The sequence below is a fragment of the Salmo salar genome, chromosome 21, assembly GCF_965601325.2.
Source record: "Salmo salar chromosome 21, fSalSal1, whole genome shotgun sequence".
Classification (NCBI taxonomy): Eukaryota; Metazoa; Chordata; class Actinopteri; order Salmoniformes; family Salmonidae; genus Salmo; species Salmo salar.
The window spans coordinates 12,893,793-12,908,468 of record NC_138311.1 but is presented as its reverse complement, the minus strand read 5'-3'; the positions used below and the strand labels follow the sequence as shown (position 1 = coordinate 12,908,468).

The following is a 14,676-nucleotide window of genomic DNA, read 5'->3' as shown; positions in this document are numbered from 1 at the left end:
CTATTTTTCAGATGTTGCCCTACCGGAGTTACACAGTATTGTTGAAATGCATATACATGAGCTACTTGCTATGGTCGCCACTGCTATTAGCTTCACGACTGACATTTAGACCAGCGATGTCAGCCCCATACCGCTGCTGCCATTTCAATGGCATTTGAGAACATGAACACACTCCTAGCTCCATTCGAACAACTGACTCGAGAAATAAGCTCCTCAACTGCGTCTGCAGCAGATGTGATACCCTCTGTCATGGCATTGAAATGCCTGCTCAACAAAACTGCCGACACAGACCGTGGGGTTAAAACTTCTACTAGAGGCTGTGAACAAGTGATTCGGTGGCATTCTCTGAGCCTCATTACTGTGTCGCCACTATGCTTGATGCTAGGTACAAGGACCGCTACTTCGATGCAGACAAGAAACAGGGTTTATGTGAAATGGTACAGACACAGCTGGACAAGATGGAAACGGACACAGTGACAGTGCGCACCGACGAAGAGGACCCACGACAGAAGAGGCCATGGACAGACAGAGCTGAAACTTCACTGCTTGACATGTATGATGAAATCCTGGTTGAAAATGAAATGACTGAACAAATTAACAACAAAACAGCATAGTGAGTAAGTGAAAGAAATAGGTTTTGATGATGTTTTTACTGGTAATGGGGACATACGTAAATGCCAACAGTCAGTGTGTGTGTGTGTGTTTAAACTATTTAACTACTAGAATGCTTAAAAGGGCGCTAAAATGTTTAATATCGGTATCAGGTTTTCTGGCAAGGATATCGGCCAAAAATGTAATATCGGTGCATCCCTAACAATAAGAACAGGGAGTCGCTGACCAGCTCAAAGTCTTTCTCACTTGGTTAGAATTTCCACGACAGTAGTTACTTTCTGAGATCTGTGTTGAAATTGTTTTTTTGGGGGATCCGTATTCACATCCAAAGTAACAATTTGTTCCCCCGAAAAAAGGTACTTTGCACAAATCATATTTAAAACAAATTATTCCAGGTCTGGTGGAGAAGGGGTTGAAGGAGGTGAAGTACCAGCATTCTTATCAGCAGTCATGCTTCAGGAACAAAATAAATTGGATGTGGCATGGGGAGGTGAAAACAGAAATGTACCTATCTAGCACACCTTTCTTTGGAATGTCTATTGTGCAACACTTCTACTGTGTGTTATCATATGATCTCCCTTCACAATTGCTATGATTGAGTGTCAGATAGCTTTTTGTCCAGACTGCACCCTACACCATCACACACTTGGACGCACGCACCCACACACATACACAAAGTTGGAACTTACAAACACTCCCCAAAACTGCACCTTGAATTCCATTAGATACTTTGATTTGGCAAATTCGGTGAGAGAGAGAGTGTGTGTGTGTGTATTGATGCAGGACGGGTCACGGGCTACTGGTTGGTAGGTTTGACTCACACTGTTCTCCCACTCAAACATCATCAGCTGTTGCAAGAGAGAAATAGTGAATTAGTGAAACCATACAAAATGACTTTATTCTGCATTTTAAAATAAGATTTAATAACAAATCAATTACATCAATACATTTTCAGAAACTACGGTTGATATTAATAGGCAACATGGAAACATTTGTATTTCAGCACTATTTACAGATTGATTTACGGGCTCGATTTTAATGTCATAATACATACAGGTGCCAAAATGATACCCTTATTTCTCACATAGCAGCTAAAAGGTTTGTTTCAAAGACTTCAGCCCCACCAAAATGTAAGGCAAGAGGAATGTTAAAATAGCAGGCAAGGTAAGGTGATCCCAAGGTTGAGGTCTTTTCAGGACTCACCCAGTAGAAGACTTGAAAAACTTTCATTCAATTCACTTTTACGACCAGGGCTGGGGAGGTTACTTTAGAAATGCAATCTGTTACAGTTGCTAGTTACCTGTCCAATCATTGTAATCACTAACTTTTGGATGACCCAAACTCAGTAACGTAATCTGATAACTTTAAGTTACTTTGAGATTACTTTCCCCTTAAGATGCATTAGAAGAAGACAAAAATGTATGTTACCAATTGAATGACATCTATTGCAGGATAAATCAATGTTAGAGTTTACAAAGTTCTGGCAATAAATGGATGTTGCATTTTACTTTATAGTTATGTAGGCTTCTTTTAACCCATTGCTTTCTACTTTAATATAGATAATAAAATGAGAAGGCCACATCTTCACATTGAAAATCAAAGTCTGTCAGATTTCCAATCCTTCCAATTGATTTCATACCCCTTGGTCTTCAAAAATAGGACTTGGAAAAGTGCTATTTGCATGTGAAAAATGAATTCCATATGCTGCATTTGCTATAGGCCTATTGTTTAAGCTTTTGTTGGTGACACTTTGATATCTCCTATTTAAGTCCATCAAAAGTGTGTACGTTTGAGCATGTGTCCGTTAGGCCTATGGGCATTTTTGTATTATCAGCACGAATTAGATTGAGCAGCAGTGTGATTCACATCAATGAGCTATATAGATATCAATAATAAGTGATATCCTAGCACCCGTAGGCTACAACACTGCTGTCGTCCTTACCTCCAAGCGTTTATTCAAGTTGGATGTATAATCTTTGATGCTGACAGCAGTCGCACCATTGGAAGACATAGCTTGGACTGTAGTCTACAAAAGCCTATTCCTGCTCTTTTCCCGTGATCCATTAAACACATTTGGTGTGTAGTGGTCTCTGACTTGTGGTCAGACTCTCTCAGGTGGAACAAACTTAAGATGATTTGAATGTTATTGAGAAAGAGTAATCCTAGAAGTAATCATCTAGTTTTTCAAAAGTATCTGTAATCTGATTACACTATTTTAGCTGGTAACGGATTACAGGAAAAATACTTTTAGAATCAGTTACATTTAACGGATTACATGTAATACATTATTCCCCAACCCTGTTCACGACCGTTCTTTTATGTATAGATTAGAAAGGGCACTGTTCCCATCCTTGCTGACCCCTTGACCTTTAGGTGACCCCTGACCTCACAGCTTCACCTTCCCGGCCAGAGGGCTGTAGGGGTAGAGGTTAGAGAAGCGTCCCAGCGTCCACACGGTGAAGACGTTCCTGTAGGAAGTGTAGCTGATGGCACAGCTCTTATTGAACACTCCCGAGATGTTTTCCTGAGGAGAGATAGGCCAAAATACAGTTGTGGTCACCTATAAAGCTTCAGGTTATTCTTCACAGTATGTATCTCTAGTAAGAATACTCTACACTGTTTCTCGGGCTCCAAAAATACACACTGACACAATCTGCAATACAGTACATGAAAGAATGACAGACATCCAGAGGGCCAGACGTTCAACAACAGATTATGCTAAACAATTTGATAACTTCATGCTTGAGCCTTGGGTGGAGCTAAGCATTGAGCACAGTGTGACAGGAGGCGGAGACTCACCTGTGGCCAGTCTCCATTGGGCAGCTGCTTATCAACCAACAGCTGTATTCCTCTCTCAATCACCTGTGCATCTGGGTACCTGCCACAGAGCAGAGAACAGAAGAGATTGTGGGTCTACAACTTAAACATACTGAGGTTCATTGGTCCCACTTTATATCATATTGTTTTAAACCATGTAGTTACAAGGTAGTGATGGGTTCTGACTCTTAAACTTGAAATATTGTTAATTATCAGGTATCCTATCGAAATGAGGTGTGCCATAGTCTGGTTTCTACACCAGAAGTTAATGGTTATCTGTTGGGGGAATGTGTGGTGGAGGCAATTGTGCTTGGGATGTACTGAGTAAAGGAAAGGCAATCACATGGTTGCAGTCACTGATAAGGGTGAAGAGAGGTGCTTTAGTGAGGAATGGGGTTTGGGGTCAGGTCAGGTCACATTAAGGGAGAAGGAACAGTTTATTGCCCGCATCACTTAACTTCCTGCCTAGCAATAAAGATGTCATGTTTAGAGGGAAGGAGGATACTTCACACAAATTGGGGTATATATACACTTGTGCTGGTGGAAAAGTGTCTTTGTCTGTTCTGCTGTCCGACCCTTTGGGTGAATAAACTTGGTTTGAGCTTTTATAGTTTTGACCCTGTTATTTAGAACCTAACAGTAGTTACAAGGTAGTCTCATAGGTAGTCACAAGGTAGTTAAATAAGTCATTACAAGGCAGTTACATAAATAGTTACTGTTACCTGGCAGCCATGAGGCCCAGCAGGGCCCAGCAGGTGTTGTGGATCTGGGAGTTAGCACTCTGCACGTAGCGACGCTGCTCACAGGACTCAAAGTCCTCACCCCAGCCTCCATCCTCCATCTGGTGGGCCACCAGGAAGTCACAGGCACTCTGCACCTCCTCACACACACCACCGCTGGAGAGAGAAAGGAGACAGAAACAGACCAAGAGAGAGGGAAAGATGTATTTTTAAAGGTTTGAAAAACGATTCCACAGACATTCGTGTTTCCTTTGAATGTGGTGTGTGCGTACACGTCTTCCTCCAGCACTAAGGATCCTTACCCATCATGGTAGGTGTGACCCATGCAGGCAAAGGCCTCCAAGCCAAACCAGACCCCATAGGTGAAGCACACTCCCCAGGATCTAGGCAACACACACCACAATAAGAAAGGACTAGGGTTAAAAAGTACAGTAGGATTTCCTGCTTATTCCCTCCTGATTCCGTGAAGCTTCCAATCGGGATTTCTGGAAAACTTTTTGGGGAAAGTTACCTGAATTTTGCAACCCTAGGAAGGACACATAACTAAATGGTCCATATGACACAGAAGAATTAACAACAACATGACATTCAAATCACAGGCACTGGCATTCAAATCACATGGCATTCAAATCACATGGCATTCAAATCACAGACACTGCCACTCAAATCACATTGCATTCGAATCACAAGCACTGGCATTCAAATCAAATGGTATTCAAATCACAGACACTGCCACTCAAATCACATGGCATTCAAATCACAGACACTGCCACTCAAATCACATTGCATTCGAATCACAAGCACTGGCATTCAAATCAAATGGTATTCAAATCACAGACACTGCCACTCAAATCACATTGCATTCGAATCACAAGCACTGGCATTCAAATCAAATGGTATTCAAATCACGGGCACTGCCATTCAAATCACAGGCAGAGTCCTGACAGTCTTCAATAGCCTCCTTTACTTGTATCCTTTCCTTTATGACCACTGATCTGGACTTGTTAGATGGAATCAACATGGAGAAGACCTATCCATATAATCTCACACATCAGTTGTCATGAGTAGGGCCCGAAATGATTCCTTATGACCTTTAATAGCTTTATATACCTAGATGCCTAATGTTTTCCTTGGTCATGAAGTAAAGGAGACGAGGAGACACTCAGCCATGATATATAGTGCATTTGGAAAGTATTCAGACCCCTTTACTTTTCCCACATTTTGTTAGGTTACAGCCTTATTCTAAAATGGATTAAATCGTTTCTTCTTCTTTTCTACACACAATACCCCATAATGACAAAGCAAACTCAGATTTTTAATTTTTTTTGCAAATTTCCCATTTTTTTTTTACAGAAATGTCACATTTACATAAGTATTCAGACCCTTTACTCAGTACTTTGTACCTTGCTACAAGCTTGGCACACCTGTATTTGGGGAGATTCTCTCATTCTTCTCTGCAGAACCTCTCAAGCTCTGTCAGGTTGGATGGGGAGCGTTGCTGCACAGCTATTTTCATGTCTCTCCAGAGATGTTTGATCGGGTTCAAGTCCGGGCTCTGGCAGGGCCACACAAGGATATTCAGAGACTTGTCCCGAAGCCACTCCAGCGTTGTCTTGGCTGTGTGCTTAGGGTCGTTGTCCTTTTGGAAGGTGAACCTTCTCCCCAGTCAGAGGTCCTGAGTGCTCTGGAGCAGGTTTTCATCAAAGATCTCGCTGTACTTTTCTCCGTTCATCTTTGCCTCGATCCTGACTAGTCTCCCAGTCCCTGCCGCTGAAAAACATCCCCACAGCATGATGCTGCCACCACCACACCTCACCGTTGGGATGTTGCCAGGTTTCCTCCAGACGTGACGCTTCGCATTCAGGACAAAGAGTTCAATCTTGGTTTCATCAGACCAGAGCTTCTTGTTTCTCATGGTCTGAGAGTCCTTTAGGTGCCTTTTGGCAAACTCCAAGCGGGCTGTCATGTGCCTTTTACTGAGAAATGGCTCCCGTCTGGCCACTCTACATGTAGACCTGATTGGTGGAGTGCTGCAGAGATGGTTTTCCTTCTGGAAGGCTCTCCCATCTCCACAGAGGAACTCTGGAGCTCTGTCAGAGTGACCATCGGGTTCTTGGTCACCTTCCTGACCAAGGCCCTTCTCCACCGATTGCTCAGTTTGGCCGGGCAGCCAGCTCTTGCAAGAGTCTTGGTGATTCCTAACTTCTTCCATTTAAGAATGATGGAGGCCACTGCGTTCTTGGTGACCTTCAATGTTGCAGACATTTTTTGGTACCCTTTCCCAGATCTGTGCCTTGACACAATCATGTCTCGGAGCTCTACGGAGAATTCTTTTGCCCTCATGGCTTGGTTTTTGTTCTGACATGCACTGTCAACTGTGGGACCTTATATAAACAGGTGTGTGCCTTTACAAATCATGTCCAATCAATTGAATTTACCACAGGTGGACTCCAAGTTGTAGAAACATCTCAAGGATGATCAATAGAAACAGGATGCACCTGAGCTCAATTTCAAGTCTCATAGCAGAGGATCTGAATACTTAAGTAAATAAGGTATCTGTTTTTTATTTGTAATACATTTGCAAACACTTATAAAAACCTGTTTTCGCTTTGTCATTATGTGGTATTGCGTGTAGATTGATAAGAAGAAAAAAAATCTGTAATCAATTTTAATGTAAGGCTGTAACGTAAATAAATGTGGAAAAAGTCAAGGGGTCTGAATACTTTCTGAATGAACTGTAAGTGAGACCGGAAGCTACTTACCCTTCCCATGACCCATCAGGCCTCTGCACCCTCCGGCAGTACTCCAATCCTTCTCTCAGAGTGGACCTGAGTTAAAACAGTTAGAAAAAGTTATGCTTTTAGGCAGTAGCTTGGAGAGGGTTACGGTTCCAGGCTAGATGTGTGCGTGTACCTTATCTCCTCTGTCCGGTATTCAGGGTACACGTGCTGGAAGTGTCTCAGAGCCTGCATGACTGCTGAGGTGCATTCCACATAGGTGTAGTCTATCATGATGTCACCTGAAAGAAAGAGAGAGGGGGGTGGTGGTGGGAGAGAGTACAAAGCTTGTATTTATAGCCTAAAAAAGTATTATATCCATAAATACAACACGGGTGGGGGTTGGGGGGGGGGTCGGTGAGATGAAAGACTCACCAAACACCTCTGAGGGGTTGAGTAGCTCCAACAGTCTCCCTCCTCGCTTGGTCTCATAAGTGGCAAAACCGCCATCTTTGTTTCTCATGCTCAACAACTGCAACACATAGTCAACCAGGGCAAGTGTCAGTATTGTACGTTGCTTTTTTGTTGTATGATGGAATCAAACATGAACTGTGAGTTTGCATTATTATCAGCACTGTGAGACATCATCTTGAAAGAAGTTGAAAGTTTGGGAGATAGTAGAGAGGAAAATACATGAAAGATCGAGAAAAGCCCCCCGACACGATATATCAACTTGTGGTAAAAACTGTGATTGGTTGTACAGTAGATAGAAGTCAGTTGGTTTGGCCACTGACCACATTGACGGAGTCACACAGGCGCTCTGAGGGGACGTGCTGACTGATGAAGGGACAGTGTTCCTGCAGAAGCATCACTGACTTTAGGCCCTCTGCCGTGCAGTCAGCCACGATCCAGCCACAGTCCCGTGTGCTGAAGGGGAACCCTCCCTGATGGACACACATTCATGCATGTAAGCGCGCATAGACACATGCACACAAATGCACGCACACAACCATGCAGGACACACGGATGTGCAGGACACACGCACACACGCACACACACACTTCCTCTGACTGGCAGTAATGGTTCACCTTGTTCATCTGTCTGTAGTATTTCTGGTATTCTGGGGGGTTGTCAGGTATCTGATGAAAGGAGAAAACTGGTCAGACAGGTCTATTAGTCCGTTCTCAGAACCGAGGAATGTGTGCCCTCAAGGTGTTTTGTCTGGCAGCGAGCCAATACACTAAACTCTCTGACCTGTGTGAGGAACTCAAGCCCATTTCCTGTGACGCTCTCACCTGTGTGATGGTGAGAAACTGGTGGGCGTGTTTAAGACAATCTTCTAACCTGGGGCAGTCCTGAGCCCCTGCCTGAATGACCCCAATTGAGAAAAAACACAAAAACGTTACAAATGTGAACAACAACACATCATCCTCTCAACTGTGACGTCTTTACAGTTATCAATCATCACATGAATGGAGAGTAATGCACGCAGAATGTAAAGCGTGATGAACAAGTCAGATGGATTCTTTGTAGTCTTTGTAGCGTAAAATCAATATGAATATCTCACCTCTAGGAAGGCCTGAGCTGCGAAAGCCGTGTCCCATAGCTGTGATCCATTGGTCCCCTACAGGAACACAACCAGACTGCATGTCAGACTGCATGTCAGACTGCATGCTTTTTTGTCTTCTTAATTTGGGTCAGGAAACCGGCCCATAATGCAAAAGATTAGCAACATTATGCATATCATGGCTAGCCAATACCCAACATACCTGCATTTTCATACCATCCAATCCCAGCCTATCGCGAACCAGGAAATGGAAAACAAAACAATTAAATAAACACGCTCACAACCTACTGCATTGTCACATACAACAACTGACTCACTAACTGACTGACCAGAGGTAGTCTGGGATCCTGGACACGTGCTCCTGGAAGGCAGCGGAGGAGGGTCCGTCCACGTGCCAGCGCACCAGCATGTTGATCGTTTTGGAGATCTGAGGAGTGAAACTAGGTGTTAAATCACCACCACGTAACAACTGACACACAATTCTGGATCAACTTAAACCATAGTGTAAACTGCCAAAACAGCATTAAAGATGGAATCCGCACTAGGGGAAACAGCGCCACTAATGTTATCCGCCCCACGGCCGTTGTTGTTTTTGTTTGGTCGAAGAAGCAGTGGGGAAGCGTTGCATATCAAGGTAAAGAAAAAAATGCAGTACATATGCTTCTGTTCTACCCCGTGTGCAATGATGTCTGAGGGGAAAGAACTGTGTTCATTGTTCGCAGTAACTTCTTTGATGTGATAATATTGCAAACCAATGTTTCACAAAGAAGGATTCCATCTGGAAGTGCAAGGAAATAATAGATCATCCTAAAACACAAGCGCCATTAAAAAAAAAATACTTTGATTAAAGTTCAGTTTCTTACTGGGCCGATGCTGATGCACTTGGTGAAACGGTCGTCAGCCTGTATGTGGTCGTACAGCTCTTTGACCGCTCTTCCTCGTAGACTGCTGCTGTGGTGGGCCTCATACACGTTCATGACCACTGAAGAAGAACAGAGAATTCAAGGTTACAGTTATAACGTAGTCACAAATGACCACTCACAAACTATTAATACAGTATGTGCAGTGCTTACTGTAAGCCACGGTGAGTAGTGTGCTGTGTGGTGTGTACATGTCACATGCCGCCACATTGTTCCGCTGACCAGGCCAGTTGATGGTGGCATAGTCCTGGACATACAGCTCCTATAGAACAGAGAAGGATGCTTCTAAGTCCATGCACTCTATTGCAGCTGCGTCTTATTCTAGCTGATCTTGGGGCTGTGCCTACGTGGGCAACTTCTGGCCGGAGTGAGTGGAGCACTATGACAGCAACATGTCGCCCCCAGGTGGGGTGAAGTAACTACTGCACCTGTCTGAGGCTGAGCACCAGGGGGTCCTCCTTGGCAGCAAACCTGACAGCATAGCAGTAGCTCATAGGGAGGTAGACCTGGCGACAGTGGCACCAGAGAGTGGATGGGTGAGCAGGGAACCAGGTAGGGAACAGCCTGAATAGAGGACAAACATGGACCAAAGAACAGGACAAGTTGAAAAATACACAACTATTCAAGAGTGAGCTGTCTATTCAAGTTCAACTTTTATGCATAGGTGCTCGATAAAAGTGAATAAAATCTATGTACAATTCTGATCAAATTCGTATCAGGACATCAAGCATACCACATCTCCGGGAGGAGTGTGTTCATTCCTTCCCAGCTGTACACATTGAGGATGGCCAACCAGAATTTACCCCAGGAGGGAATGCCCACCGCGCCTCCTGTACAACAGACAGACACACAGACATGATCTGACTCTACAATGGTAACAATTTCACCTCTTATTTGAGGTTAAAAGCATTTAGACACTTTTTATTTCAGGTTTAAAACATATACAGGTGATGCTCTCCAACATTTCCTTTCATTTTTTTCTAACAGCATATTTCTTTGGTTCCACCAACATACGAAACAAAGAGCTCAATTAATTGACCCCCCAGAAAATTCAACAATTAAATCTGACCTTTGCTGTGCAGGTTGTTCCTGGCCCGAACCATATCCGGGTCATCTGGTCCCACTCCCAGAATCCTCAGGGTGGTGTAGCTGAGGGCCGTGCCAAACACTGTGGACTTGTCTTCAATGTGTCTGACATGAAATTACCAAAACACAACAATAAGAAATCTTTGAAGCTTTGACTGCGCTGATACTGACAAGCCTCATAAGCTTTAATTGAAACATTGCTAATTAAACTACTGGAGAATATCTAAACAGTGTGCGTGGGCATCCCTCTTATTTTCACACTGTATTTTGGGGTAGAAGTGAAGGAGAGCAGTGATGAGAACACTCACAGGCCCCAGCCTCCATCAGCCAGCTGGACAGAGCGCAGGTATCTCACCATCTCCTTCTTCCAGGCCTCAGGGAGAGGGATTTGGGTTATGTGACAGGTGATCAGGAGACCTGAGGATAGCACAGACAGACAGACAGACCACTGATGTCACCTCAGATGTTGTAAGTACAGGTGTGAGTCTCATCATTAACTTGAGTGTTTTTACTGTTTTCATAACCCATGTATTACATTATAACTACCATGGCATAATGCACACGATAATGCACATCACGTGCGACCACGTCCACTGTTATTTTCCCATGGACATGACACAATAAAACTAAATGAGCGTGCTTGTTATGTGTACATACATTATCTGTAAATATGGAAGTTAATATTGGATGGCATTATGCAGATATTTAATTTTACGAGATGCATACTGTACGTCCTTTGAAAGTGCATCTAATTGTGTGTACCTGGTAGCAGGAAGAGGGGTCCTCCGTAGTCTCCTGCCCAGTGGCCATCTTCTGCCTGGAGCTGGCTGTAGAATGCCATGCCCTTCAGGGCTGACTCCACTGCAGTGTGGGCTGAGGGAGAGCCAGGGATGAATTTACTCTGTAGAGGGGCATAGGTACTGTCACAACAAAGCATGGGTCAAAGGTCACAACACTAATGGCAAGCTCTTTAGAGGAGAGATTTAGTTCCACGTTTTGTTCTTGTGGGGCCCAACTATTCTATCATTGAATTTATACTTCATTGAGACATATGTTTATAAGAGGTTAGGATGAGAGAATATGCACTTATTCTTGCAAGGGTTTCAACCATACGGTTTATGGCTTCAACTAATAATATATTATAATAATTTGGGGGGGTGCTTATATTTTACCTGTTAAATTTATATTGATTTAAGTCAATTATGAACAAATTCTTATTTACAATGACGGCCTACTAAGGGGACATGTAGGCAATCCAAAAAATGCAATACAAGTGTGCAATGGAAATATTATTTATATCAACTACACCTGAGACACCCACAGGGAGTGGGGTCCCAAATGTACAGCACCCCTGGAGCAATTAGGGTTAAGTGCCTTGCTCAAGGACACAGCGACAGATTTTTCACCTGGTCGGCTCCAGTATTCGAACCAGCAACCTTGCGGTTATTGGCCTAACGCTCTAACCTTAAGGCTACCTGCCATACCTAATGCTTACGCTTCAGATAGCCTAGGTCAGCCTGTTCTCATAGACTAGACGTAACATAGTAAATGTAAATCCGAGACACTGAAATTAGTATGATATGTTAGGTTTCATATGGTTACATACGACCTCATTTTTCAACTACTTAAAACTTTTGCAACTACTTAGCATGTCTGCTAACCCTTTCCCTAACCTTAACCCTTTAACCTAACTCCTAAACTTAACCCTAACCCCTAGCCTAGCTAACGTTAGCCACCTAGCCAGAATTTGTAACGTAAACAATATATACAGAAGTAGGACACCCCTTCAAATGAGTGGATTCGGCTATTTCAGTCACACCCATTGCTGACTGGTGTATAAAATTGAGCATACCACGAGCATTACTGAGGTTGGGCTGTGATGTTGGACGATTAGGCCTTAAATCAATATAAATGCAATCTCCATACACAAACATTGGCAGTAGAATGGCCTTCCTGAAGATCTCAGTGACTTTCAACGTGGCACCGTCATAGGATGCCACCTTTCCAACAAGTCAGTTTGGAAAATGTCTGCCCTGGTCACCTGTAAGTGCTGTTATTGTGAAGTGGAAACATCTAGGAGTAGCAACGGCTCAAACGTGAAGTGGAGGCCACACAAGCTCACAGAACGGGACCGCCGAGTGCTGAAGCACGTAGCGCGTAAAAATCGCCTGTCCTCGGTTGTAACATTCACTACCGAGTTCCAAACTGCCTCTGGAAGCAACGTCAGCACAATAACTGTTCATCCGGAGCTTCATGAAATGGGTTTCCATGGCCGAGCAGCCCCACAGAATCCTAAGATCACCATGAGCAATGCCAAGCATTGTTTGGAGTGGCGTAAAGCTTGCCGCCATTGGACTCTGGAGCAGTGGAAATGCATTCTCTGGAGTGATGAATCACGCTTCACCATCTGGAAGTCCGACGGACTAATCTGGGTTTTGGCGGATGCCAGAAGAACACTATCTGCCAAATGCATAGTGCCAACTGTAAAGTTTGGTGGAGGAGGAATAATGGTCTGGGGCTGTTTTTCATGGTTCGGGCTGGGCCCCTTAGTTCCAGTGAATGGAAATCTTAACGCTACAGCATACAATGACTTTCTAGACGATTCTGTGCTTCCACCTTTGTGGCAACAGTTTGGGGAAGGCCCTTTTCTGTTTCAGCATTACAATGGCCCTGTGCACAAAGCGAGGTCCATACAGAAATGGTTTGTTGAGATCGGTGTGGAAGAACTTGACTGGCCTGCACAGCCCTGACCTCAAGCTCATCAAACACCTTTGAGATTAATTGGAACACCAACTGCGAACCAGGCCTAATTATCCAACATCACTGCCCGACCTCACTAGTGCTTGTGGCTGAATGGAAGCAAGACCCCGCAGCAATGTTCCAACATCTAGTGGAAAGCCTTCCTAGAAAAGTGGAAGATGTTATAGCAGCAAAGGGGGGACCAACTCCATATTAATGCCCATGATTTTGGAATGAGATGTTCAACGAGCAAGTGTCCACTTAACACTACATGACCAAAAATATCATACGTTTGGTAACATATCATATGAAATGAGTGATGGACATCCACAAATGAATACATACCCTATGAAACGTAACATCATACTAAATAATGTCTTGGATTTACGTACAGAATAAAAGTAACTTCATACTAATTAGTATCTCGGATTTACGTACAGAATAATATGAAATGCATCGAGAGAAGGTTGCCTAGGTAAGTCCTCTCCTTTAGTAGATACAGGTGATATACCCAATGCCTAGTGAAAAATAAACATGGATGAGTATGTGTACCGTATCCAAACCAAGTGAATGGGCTTCAAGCATAGTCTGCTCCCTGTCTGATGTGTCTTGATCCTCTACATAGCGCCATGTCTGCCTGCCCTCTATGTTACTCAGCCTCCAGCGGGTCAGGTCGGTCGCTGGCTCCGTCTTGTACGGTCCCCCCCTCCTACGAAGGCATCTGAGGGTGCAAGAATTGACAGCGCGCGTATGCGTATGGAATTCATGGGCGCGCGTATCCACTGGGGACACACTGGTTGAATCGACGTTGTTTCCACGTCATTTCAATGACATTACGTTGAACCAACGACGTTGAATTGTAGTCTGTGCCCAGTGGGTGTGGCGCTTGCGTAATTCTGCACCAGAATTAGTATTGTACTTAATGGCCATTGTTGAAATTGATACAGTCGTTGACATGCATCTTGTTCCTTTCCTAATGAGCATGCATGTCCTTTCTGATCAAGTTAATAGTTTAATCTTGTGAAAGAGCACAAAGCAATCAGCTACCAATCAATTAGCAACAGTTATAACTTTCTACAAACGTTTACTTGTATAGCATATATAATTTAATACACATAATTGAACATGGTCTGTACTTACGTTCCCTCGGTCATCATTAAAACCGTATGAATGAATTAAATCCTCTGCCAACTTCAGCTGATGCACAGGATCAACCCCCCCCCCCCCCATTTGGGATACTGTGGGAATTGAAGTTCTCTTTTCAAAATCTTTCCGTTGGATAAACACTAACTTGTGCCACAGCGGACTGCCCTTCCCATGATTCCAAGCAGTACCATCCGAGGAGGTTTTTGCATGGAGAGACATGAGCTGACAGACGACTGTCCAATCACAATTTAGAGAGGCGGAGAAATGGGTGGGGTTTCAATGTAGCGCTCGAAACATGTTGCTTTCGTGAATATGAGAGCGTTACCATAAAC

The 14,676-nt window shown here is 43.8% G+C and overlaps 1 protein-coding gene across 1 annotated transcript; it reads right to left on the bottom strand.

Moving 5' to 3' along the window:
* Positions 1-1,491: 1,491 nt before the first annotated feature.
* lss (lanosterol synthase (2,3-oxidosqualene-lanosterol cyclase)) lies at positions 1,492-14,418 on the bottom strand. Its single transcript, XM_014164267.2, has 22 exons — positions 14,339-14,418; positions 13,751-13,919; positions 11,222-11,360; positions 10,768-10,876; positions 10,443-10,564; positions 10,107-10,203; positions 9,802-9,937; positions 9,527-9,635; positions 9,317-9,435; positions 8,783-8,880; positions 8,656-8,683; positions 8,454-8,510; positions 8,182-8,253; positions 7,975-8,025; positions 7,681-7,830; positions 7,322-7,418; positions 7,083-7,188; positions 6,932-6,997; positions 4,472-4,552; positions 4,152-4,325; positions 3,412-3,490; positions 1,492-3,136 (listed from the first exon to the last, which is right to left on the bottom strand). The coding sequence occupies exons 1-22, from the start codon at positions 14,353-14,355 to the stop codon at positions 2,999-3,001; spliced, it is 2,214 nt and encodes a 737-aa protein (XP_014019742.1). The 5' UTR covers positions 14,356-14,418; the 3' UTR covers positions 1,492-2,998.
* Positions 14,419-14,676: the final 258 nt, after the last annotated feature.